The sequence below is a fragment of the Chiloscyllium plagiosum genome, unplaced genomic scaffold, assembly GCF_037043375.1.
Source record: "Chiloscyllium plagiosum isolate Xiang-an unplaced genomic scaffold, Cpla_swu_hap1 HiC_scaffold_35, whole genome shotgun sequence".
In the NCBI taxonomy this organism is placed as follows: domain Eukaryota; kingdom Metazoa; phylum Chordata; class Chondrichthyes; order Orectolobiformes; family Hemiscylliidae; genus Chiloscyllium; species Chiloscyllium plagiosum.
The window spans coordinates 56,026,167-56,037,298 of NW_028270173.1; the positions used below are offsets into that span (position 1 = coordinate 56,026,167).

The 11,132-nt window shown below is 49.5% G+C and overlaps 1 protein-coding gene across 1 annotated transcript; it reads right to left on the bottom strand.

The window, feature by feature from the left end:
- Positions 1-5,443: 5,443 nt before the first annotated feature.
- On the bottom strand, positions 5,444-10,790 carry LOC122545195 (class I histocompatibility antigen, F10 alpha chain-like; the record flags this gene model as incomplete). The annotated part of the gene is made up of 6 exons (XM_087979052.1): positions 5,444-5,475; positions 6,157-6,231; positions 7,166-7,285; positions 9,387-9,665; positions 9,782-10,060; positions 10,562-10,790. Coding segments are annotated over 6 exons (1,014 nt in total), but the record flags the coding sequence as incomplete, so codon positions are not given.
- Between the last annotated feature and the right edge of the window lie 342 nt (positions 10,791-11,132).

Sequence of the window (11,132 nt, forward strand, 5' to 3'; positions counted from 1 at the left end):
CTCTTTTGTCCATGTTCGAACCAAGGCTGTATTGAGGTCAGGAGCTGAGTGACCCTGGCAGAGCCCAAACTGGGCGTCACTGAGCAGGTTATTGCTGAGCAGGTGCTGCTTGATAGCACTGTTAATGACACCTTCCATCACTTTACTGATGATCGAGAGGAGACTGATGGGGCAGATTGGGTTTGTCCTGCTTTTTGTGTCTAAGATATACCTGGGCAATTTTCTACATTGTTGGGTAGATGCCAGTGTTGTAACTGGACTGGAACAGTTTGGATAGGGGAGTGGCAAGTTCTCGAGCACAAGCCTTCAGTACTATTGCCTGAATGTTGTCAGGGCCTGAAGCCTTTGCAGTACCCAGTGTCTTCAACTGTTTCTTGATATCACGTGGAGTGAATTGAATTAGCTGAAGACTGGTATCTGTAATGCTGGGGACCACTGGAGGAGGCTGAGATGACACTTCTGACTGAAGATTGCTGTGAAACCTTCAGGCCTATCTTTCACACTGATGTAATGGGCTGTTTCATCAGTGAGAGTGGGAATATTTGTGGAGCCTCCAGTGAGTTGGCTGGATGTAGCAGGACTGCAGAGCTGAGATCGAATTGGTTGATTGTGGGATCGCTTAGCTCTGTCTATCACTTGCTGCTTATGTTATGTGACATGCAAGTCGTCCTGATTGGTGGCTTCACCAGGTTGGCACCTCATCTTCAGGTATGTCTGGTGCTGCTCCTGGCATGCCCTCCTACACTCCCCATTGAACCAGGGTTGATCCCCTGGCTTGGTGTTAATGGTTCAGTGGGGGCTATACCAGGCCATGAGGTTACAGATTGTGCTGGAGTATGGTTCTGCTGCTGTTGGTGGCCCACAGTGCCTCATGGATACCCAGGTTTGAGCTGCTCGATCTGATCCAAGTCTGTTCCATTTAACACAGTGATAGTACCACACAATATGATGGAGATTATTCCCAATGTGACAGTGGGACTTTGCCTCCACAAGGACAGTGCGATGGTCACTCTCACTGAGACTGTCATGGACATTTGTACCTGCAGCTGGCAGATTGGAAAGATGGAATCAAGTGTGTTTTTCCCTCTTGTTGGTCCCCTCACCACCTGCTGCAGACCCAGTCTAGCAGCTATGTCCTTTAGTACAAGTCTGATGTTGATCAAACCCACCACACACACTCACATCCTCAGGGAATATCGATGGAATGGAAGCGATGTCCAGAATCTCCATCAGGTTCTGACACAATCTCCATTCCCTCACACTTGTGTGTTCTCACTCTCTGGGAATGGACTTTCCCTGATTGTGTTGACGGGTATGGAGTTATCATCTGGGATTTGGATTTTACAATAGAGGCAGATGGATATGGTCTTAACTCCCCCAGTTCACATTGAATTGAAGCTCAGCATCTGCTGGTTCCAAGAGCCACAAGCTGCTGCTGTGTAAATGAATAGAATCGTTCTTGTGAAATATTAATAAAAATATCAAAATTAGTAAGTCAATAAATAACTTTTAATGATTACAAATGACACATATTGGTGATTGTAGTTAAACAATGGTGATAAGTAGTGATAGATTTTAGTATTCACCAATAACTCAGATTTATACTATTTATATATTTATTTAAGAATTAGAATATGTAAAACTGATATTTATGTACAGAGATTTACATAACATTTGAAATTTATTAACGTCAGATGCAAAATCAATTCCTTCAACATAAAAATTGCCTCTGACTTGCCTCGGGACGTTGCTTCATTTCAGGTCAATCAGTGACCCACTGAAGACAGTGAGGATGAGAAAGTGTGAGGGAGGAACCATCTGTGAAGATCCCTCTGACGGTGACACTGCTCACATTTCTGAGACGGGATGGAAACACAACTTGAGAATGTCCCACTTGAAGAATCAGGATCCAAACCTGGGGATCTGGGATTCACCGCTCAATCTGTGGAAACACATTCCCAGAAAAATTGATCTCAGTCCTGAAGGAATTGAGTGTGAACAATGAGCTGTAATTCTGTGTGTCTGCTGTGATATGGAAGGATAGATAATGGTGTCCATGTTCACACTGGAACAGGAGAATCCCGTTATTCTGCAGTGAAGCTCCGGGAATGTCCTGCAGTGGGGCCCAGGAAACCCACAAGGTCAGGAATGGACAGATACAAGGCAATCACTTCAGGGTGGGGAGGGGAGGGGAATTAGTCTGACAGGGTTTAACAGTGACTGGGAGGGTGGGACAGGGTCAGGAGGGGTGGAGAATTAGTCTGACAGGGTTGAACAGTGTCTGGGAGGGTGGGACAGGGTCAGGAGGGGAGGGGAATTAGTCTGACAGGGTTTAACAGTGACTGGGAGGGTGGGACAGGGTCAGGAGGGGTGGAGAATTAGTCTGACAGGGTTGAACAGTGACTGGGAGGGTGGGACAGGGTCAGGAGGGGAGGGGAGTTAGTCTGACAGGGTTTAACAGTGACTGGGAGGGTGGGACAGGGTCAGGAGGGGTGGAGAATTAGTCTGACAGGGTTGAACAGTGACTGGGAGGGTGGGACAGGGTCAGGAGGGGTGGAGAATTAGTCTGACAGGGTTTAACAGTGACTGGGAGGGTGGGACAGGGTCAGGAGGGGAGGGGAATTAGTCTGACAGGGTTTAACAGTGTCTGGGAGGGTGGGACAGGGTCAGGACGGGAGTGGAATTAGTCTGACAGGGTTTAACAGCGACTGGAAGGGTGGGACAGGGTCAGGAGGGGTGGAGAATTAGTCTGACAGGGTTGAACAGTGACTGGGAGGGTGGGACAGGGTCAGGAGGGGAGGGGAATTAGTCTGACAGGGTTTAACAGTGACTGGGAGGGTGGGACAGGGTCAGGAGGGGTGGAGAATTAGTCTGACAGGGTTGAACAGTGACTGGGAGGGTGGGACAGGGTCAGGAGTGGAGGGGAATTAGTCTGACAGGGTTTAACAGTGACTGGGAGGGTGGGACAGGGTCAGGAGGGGAGGGGAATTAGTCTGACAGGGTTTAACAGCGACTGGAAGGGTGGGACAGGGTCAGGAGGGGTGGAGAATTAGTCTGACAGGGTTGAACAGTGACTGGGAGGGTGGGACAGGGTCAGGAGGGGAGGGGAATTAGTCTGACAGGGTTTAACAGTGACTGGGAGGGTGGGACAGGGTCAGGAGGGGTGGAGAATTAGTCTGACAGGGTTGAACAGTGACTGGGAGGGTGGGACAGGGTCAGGAGGGGAGGGGAATTAGTCTGACAGGGTTTAACAGTGACTGGGAGGGTGGGACAGGGTCAGGAGGGGTGGAGAATTAGTCTGACAGGGTTTAACAGTGACTGGGAGGGTGGGAGAGGGTCAGGAGGGGTGGAGAATTAGTCTGACAGGGTTTAACAGTGACTGGGAGGGTGGGACAGGGTCAGGAGGGGAGGGGAATTAGTCTGACAGGGTTTAACAGTGTCTGGGAGGGTGGGACAGGGTCAGGAGGGGAGGGGAATTAGTCTGACAGGGTTGAACAGTGACTGGGAGGGTGGGACAGGGTCAGGAGGGGAGGGGAATTAGTCTGACAGGGTTGAACAGTGACTGGGAGGGTGGGACAGGGTCAGGAGGGGTGGAGAATTAGTCTGACAGGGTTTAACAGTGACTGGGAGGGTGGGACAGGGTCAGGAGGGGAGGGGAATTAGTCTGACAGGGTTTAACAGTGTCTGGGAGGGTGGGACAGGGTCAGGAGGGGAGTGGAATTAGTCTGACAGGGTTTAACAGTGACTGGGAGGGTGGGACAGGGTCAGGAGGGGAGGGGAATTAGTCTGACAGGGTTTAACAGTGACTGGAAGGGTGGGACAGGGTCAGGAGGGGTGGGGAATTAGTCTGACAGGGTTTAACAGTGTCTGGGAGGGTGGGACAGGGTCAGGAGGGGAGGGGAATTCGTCTGACAGGTTTTAACAGTGACTGGGAGGGTGGGACAGGGTCAGGAGGGGAGGGGGATTAGTCTGACAGGGTTTAACAGCGACTGGAAGGGTGGGACAGGGTCAGGAGGGGAGGGGAATTAGTCTGACAGGGTTTAACAGTGTCTGGGAGGGTGGGACAGGGGCAGGAGGGGAGGGGAATTAGTCTGACAGGGTTGAACAGTGACTGGGAGGGTGGGACAGGGTCAGGAGGGGAGGGGGATTAGTCTGACAGGGTTTAACAGCGACTGGAAGGGTGGGACAGGGTCAGGAGGGGAGGAGAATTAGTCTGACAGGGTTTAACAGTGTCTGGGAGGGTGGGACAGGGGCAGGAGGGGAGGGGAATTAGTCTGACAGGGTTTAACAGTGACTGGGAGGGTGGGGCAGGGTCAGGAGGGGAGGAGAATTAGTCTGACAGGGTTTAACAGTGTCTGGGAGGGTGGGACAGGGTCAGGAGGGGAGGGGAATTAGTCTGACAGGGTTGAACAGTGACTGGGAGGGTGGGACAGGGTCAGGAGGGGTGGAGAATTAGTCTGACAGGGTTTAACAGTGACTGGGAGGGTGGGACAGGGTCAGGAGGGGAGGGGAATTAGTCTGACAGGGTTTAACAGTGACTGGGAGGGTGGGACAGGGTCAGGAGGGGAGGAGAATTAGTCTGACAGGGTTTAACAGTGTCTGGGAGGGCGGGACAGGGTCAGGAGGGGAGGGGAATTAGTCTGACAGGGTTTAACAGTGACTGGGAGGGTGGGACAGGGTCAGGAGGGGAGGGGGATTAGTCTGACAGGGTTGAACAGCGACTGGAAGGGTGGGACAGGGTCAGGAGGGGTGGAGAATTAGTCTGACAGGGTTTAACAGTGTCTGGGAGGGTGGGACAGGGTCAGGAGGGGAGGGGAATTCGTCTGACAGGGTTTAACAGTGACTGGGAGGGTGGGACAGGGTCAGGAGGGGAGGGGAATTAGTCTGACAGAGTTTAACAGTGTCTGGGAGGGTGTGACAGGGTCAGGACGAGAGGGGAATTAGTCTGAGAGGGTTTAACAGCGTCTGGGAGGGTGGGACAGGGCCAGAAGGGGAGGGAAATCAGTCTGACAGGGTTTAACAGTGTCTGAGAGGGTGGGACAGGGTCAGGAGGGGAGGGGAATTAGTCTGACAGGGTTTAACAGTGACTGGGAGGGTGGGACAGGGTCAGAAGGGGTGGGAAATTAGTCTGATAGGGTTTACCAGTGTCTGGGAGGGTGGGACAGGGTCAGGAGGGGAGGGGAATTAGTCTGACAGGGTTTAACAGCGACTGGGAGGGTGGGACAGGGTCAGAAGGGGTGGGAAATTAGTCTGATAGGGTTTACCAGTGTCTGGGAGGGTGGGACAGCGTCAGGAGGGGAGGGGAATTAGTCTGACAGGATTTAACAGTGTCTGGGAGGGTGGGACAGGGTCAGGAGGGATGTGAAAATGCTACAAATAAATCTAGAGAATATAAATCTGAATAAATTTCAGTCAGAGAAAAGTTGACATGTCACTTACTGAATCATGAAGAAGCTGCACCAGAGATATCAGAAGCTGAGAAAATAAAAACAGAATGTGAGAAGTTATATCAAATATAAAATGAGACAGTGTGAGATATTCTCTATCACTCACTGGACCCAGGATTTAATCACCCTCAGCACTAACTAACCAGACTCTCCGAGCACCCCCCCATTGGGAATTAAGGGTGAGTGAGTGGAGGGAGGGGCAGTGGGGGAAGAGAATGGAGGGTGACAATTCGAAGGAGAGATACTGGGGACATGGAGTAGAGAAACAGGACAATAAGAGAGTGTTGGCTGAGAAACAGCATGGTGAGGAGACGGACCCATCACCCTGAGCAACACCCTGGCAAATATAACTCTACACTCTATTCGGGGCAGCACGGTGGCTCAGTGGTTAGCACTGTTGCTTCACAGCACCAGGGACCCGGGTACAATTCCCACCTCAGGTGACTGCGTGTGTGGAGTTTGCACATTCTCCCTTTGTCTGTGTGGGTTTCCTCCGGGTACTCCGGTTTCTGCCCACAATCCAAAGATGTGCAGGTCAGGTGAATTGGCCATGTTACATTGCCCATAGCGTTAGGTGTGTTATTCAGGGGTAAATATCGGGTAGGGGAATGGGTCTGGTTGGCTTACCCTTTGGAGGGTCTGCGTGGACTTGTTGAGCTGAAGGGCCTGTTTCCACACTGTAGGGAATCTACTCTACACCTCCCATTACCTTCTCCATCATTCCCAACACTCTGACCCCTCAGCCACTTACTGGGAGCTGTTGTGTAGGTCCCATTTGGTGAATCTGCAGAAACAAAATAAATGTCCATTAGGATGGGGAATAATTCATTCTCAGAGAGTGAGAACACAACAAGTGTGAGGGAATGGAGATTGATGTGGGGGTGTTGGTATTGGACTCGTGTGAACACAGTCAGAAATCACACACGGCCGCCAGTTACAGTCCAACAGGTTTGTTTGAAATCACAAGCTTTCTGAGCGTAGCCCCTTCCTCAGGTGAAGTGAGAGAGAAGCTCACAGACACCGAATTTATCAGCAGGGAGATCAATGGGCAGAGAGATCAAAAGACCATCCAAATTGGGTGAGTGGAGTCTCTGCAGGTGATCACAAATGTCAGATGGTGGGAGGAAAGTGTCAACAGCTGGATAACAAGAGAAGGGATGATCCAGAATCCCATTAAATGGGGCAGAGAGATCATTCCAAAACATTAAAAATACGGTGGGACTGGAGACAAACCAAATGCCTGGAATAACATGATCGGTATCAGAGTCACACGCCGAGGGTCAAACCAAAGTAATAAGTCATCCAAAACTGTACAAACTCATTAAGGGAGAGAGATCTTCAAAATTTATCAAGGTGATGGTGCCCAAACAAGGCAGGAAGGAAGGTTTTACAGGGATTGTGTCAGAAATCCTCATTCCCACACTCCCATCCATCCTTACACTTTATGGAGATGCAGAAAATCCCTTCCATTCCATTAATATTCAGTCAGTGAGGATCTGATTGGGTGCAGTGGGTTTAATGATAAATATTAGACCTGGTCTGGGCCGATCACATAAAGGAAGATCAGACAGGGAACGAGATGTGTTTATACGTGTGTATCTGTGTGTGGGAATTCAATCAGTTCCATTCCCCACAGTGCCCTGTACTCCCAGTACTGGAGATTCCCCCACACTCACTCTGTCCCCTCAGTTCTACATTCCCCACTCTCTGATTCTTACCTCTCCGTGACCATTTCCAGATGATTATTCCGACTATCCCGACAATAACAGCCAATAGAATGACCATTGATGCAATGAGAGTTACAAGTTGGGAATGCAGCCAATTGCTTTTCAGATTTTCTGAAACACATTGGAAATATATCAGGATTCTCTCTATTCCTGGATTTATTTCTAACCCTGTGTTAATTGGGAACAATTATAACTGCTCCGGGCTGTTGGGAATTGTTGGGAATGGTTGAAATGCGGGTTTGACCCTCTCCCGATTTCACTCTCCAGTGAAGTCACCAAGGATCCCATTGATAGGGGTATAAACATCGTGTTGTGCCTGTCCTGGGGGTTATCTCCCCAGACAGTTCAGTTCCCATTCTCCCCAATATCTCTGTGTCCTGTCCTTACTAGTGCTGGTGGGGTAGATCGGCCTTGGGTGAGGTGAAGGAGTGAGTGAATGGTTGGAGGGGTGTAGTTCGGTACCCAGAAGGCACTTCCTCAGTGGTTGGGCAAGGGGCAGTTTGGGAACTCACTGGTGAGTGTTGGGGATGTTGAGTACCACTGGAATGGGGTTTGGGTGCCACAGTGGGCTGGTGAGGGGACCTTGTTAGGGATCCAGTTGTGGAGTTCTGTGCTGTGTCCCAGTTGTCTGTCCAGGGTGATGCACTGCGAGTCTGACAGACGTCTGGAGGCGGTGAGCTGGTGTTGGTGCTGGGGAGAGGTCAAGTGTTGGTTGCAGAATATCAGGTCATGTATTTTGAGGGGATGGAGTCAAAGATTAAAAGAGTCACACAACAAGTGTGTATGTTCAGTCCAACTTGCCCACACTGACCAGATATCCTCGTCAGTGTGTGAATGGAGGGATCAGCAGTACGTTTGGAGATGGTCGGTTTTCCAGCTCTCTGGTGTTAGGGACCACACCAGGCCCCCTCAAAATATCTGAAGAAGGTAGTCTAGATCTGAACTGCTTCTTATTTTAAAACTGGATGGGAAGTTCTGTGTTCCTGATGCAATGCAAGTGTTCAAACAACCCAATGTTAAGCAAAACACAATTTATTTAAACGCTGTAATTAAAATACAAACAAAAGAAAGAGGAATTTTGAATAACGTAATGATTGAAAAATGTAACTGAATATAGTACCTATTATTAATTAACTGTTCCAATTGTTACATCCCATAAACACCTTGGCTTCTTACATGCAGTTCTCCAATCCCGGATGAAACAATATCAAGAAAAAACGCAGACAGTAGTAGCCAGGTGACATTCACTGAAGCTGCCAACTCTTTTGAGAACCCAAAGGCTTCGATGCAGCTGAAAAGAAAACCAAACTGAGAAATCTGGATCTGTGAGAGCTGGCCACGCCCATTCAGACTGCTTCTATTGTTCCAACTTTAAAAAAAAACCCAAGGCCTCACAACTGGCTTACCTCAGTCATGATCAGCAGCGAGTTTGGTGCCTCTGCCTTACAACCTCTCTTCAAAACAAAAACTAGGACACCAACAACCTTTTAAAGTGACAGCATCATCACACGAGGAGTTAAAGAAGCTTCCAATCCCTAACCTCAGAACCTGAGATCTTTCCAGAGAGTTCCGGATACGAGGTAATTGTCTATCGGAAGTTGAAACTTCCCAGACAAATCCCATTCAGTGAGTCAGGAATTCCGAGGGGTCCAGACCCTCCTCTCTCAGGGTGTGTCCAGTCTCTGACTGTCTGGCTACTGGACAATCTGAGCCCATGTCTGCTGCTGAAACCTGGAATACAAGCAAATCTTCTTGTAATCCTGGTGAGATTATTCCAGAGTGAAATCGCTGAGTACTTCACCAATAACAGGGCTGTGGGATTCTGGAATCCCCAAAAGGCTCCGGAAGTTTGGGATTCGGAGACCCTTTCAAACTTAGAATTGAATTGAGACCAACATGACATATCAACACAGAGAACAAGGTGGGTAGTTGCAAACAAGGAAGTGAAAAAAAGTGTCCTCGAAATGGTTTCATCTGTCACATGTATACACACACACAGACAGACACAAACACACACAGACAGACACACACACACACACACACAGACAGACACACACACACACAGACTCTGGATTAGTGGTGCTGGAAGAGCACAGCAGTTCAGGCAGCATCCGAGGAGCAGTAAAATCAATGTTTCGGGCAAAAGCTCTTCATCAGGGATAAAGACAGAGAGCCTGAGGGGTGGAGACACATAGACTCTCCAGTCCCTTACCCCACTGATAGAGCTGGGCCTCTGCCAGGCTGCTGTGTTCAATGTGACAGGAGTATTGATCCTCATCCCCAGCATTGATCTCAATCTCTTTCTGGATCTGATGGGTCCCATCGTGGTTCGGTTGAACCCCCGAGGAATGTGTCTCAGACATGACCTCTCCATTCCTTAGCCAGGTCACCTCGATGTCTACAGGATAAAACCCAGTGACCAGGCAGGAGAGAGTGAGCGGCTTGTCCTGACGACTGGGCTCCCTCCTGGAGATGAACACTTCAGGCTGAACTGTGATGGGAAAGGGTGAAAACACAAACAACAGACAGACACTGAATGGAATGGGAGAGCGGTTTCATAGATCAGTGAGGTTAGATCAGAACATGGAACAAAACTGAAATACATACCTTTCCTTGTGAAATAATCCTTTCCAACTTCCAGATATCTGTTTAAATGTTCAACAGATGTTTTTTGCAGATATGATTCCCAATAGTAGTTCCAGGATTGATCCGAATTCCATTTCTCTTTATTGATCACTGCAAAGTGATTTGCGGCAACCCATCTCATTCTGTCTGGCTCTAAACTAATGTGGTCCTTTCCATCAAATCCAAATCTCATCGATCTCTTCACAGAGCCATCTTCACTGACCTCAACAGAATGTATCCATTGGAGAGTGTGAATTCCTGTCAGTGACCAGACAGGGATCAATCATCAATAAATAATAGATTATCACACACTGTCTGATCAGAGGGAAAGGGGATCAAATATCAGATGGAAATAGGGGATGAGGGTCACAGTCTGATCAGAGGGGAAAGGGTTCCAATCTCAAGTTAAAGTTGCAGAATTAGTTGACAGTCCTCATTTCACTTTACATTCCAAGGTCAGTGCTGGGGGATGGACTGAGTGGACAGACCCAGGGGTCAGTGCTGGGGGAAGGACTGAGTGGAGTGATCCAGGGGTCAGTGCTGGGGGAAGGACTGAGTGGAGTGACCCAGGGGTCAGTGCTGGGGGAAGGACTGAGTGGAGTGACCCAGGGGTTAGTGCTGGGGGATGGACTGAGTGGACAGACCCAGGGGTCAGTGCTGAGAGATGGACTGAGTGGACAGACCCAGGGGTCAGTGCTGGGAGATGGACCGAGTGGAGTGACCTGGGGATAATGTGGACAATTGACGGTGAGATTTTATCTGAAGTCTGGTTTGTCCTTTTCATGATCGATTTCAGATTCCCCTTTGCCAGCCTGGTGTGTGTGATCGCCTGATCTGTAGCATCGTCCCAGAATTTCACACTGAGTGAATCAGCCAGGAACTGCTGCCTGGGGACACAGCGACGGGTATCACTGTCAAAGTAACCTGTTTGTATTCCGTTGACCATCGCAACAACAGTGACTTCAGGGAAATCTTGTTCTCCTGAGACAATTGTATAGTTCGTGAGTTAGTCTCTGTAATATAAACAGTTCGAGGAACTGGTTATCAAACTGCAGAACAAGCACTGTAAGGGAAACTGGGAGGGTGAGGAACTAGCAAACAAGACAGAATGTGGCTGGTGAGGGGGAGGAAGAGAGACTTGGGGGATAAAGAGAGCCAGACTGGGGAGGGACAGAGACAGGGGAGGGACGGAGACAGGGGAGGGACAGAGACAGGGGAGGGACAGAGACAGGGGAGGGACAGAGACAGGGGAGGGACAGAGACAGGGGAGGGACAGAGACAGGGGAGGGGTGGAGACAGGGGAGGGACGGAGACTAGCATTGGAAAATAAATA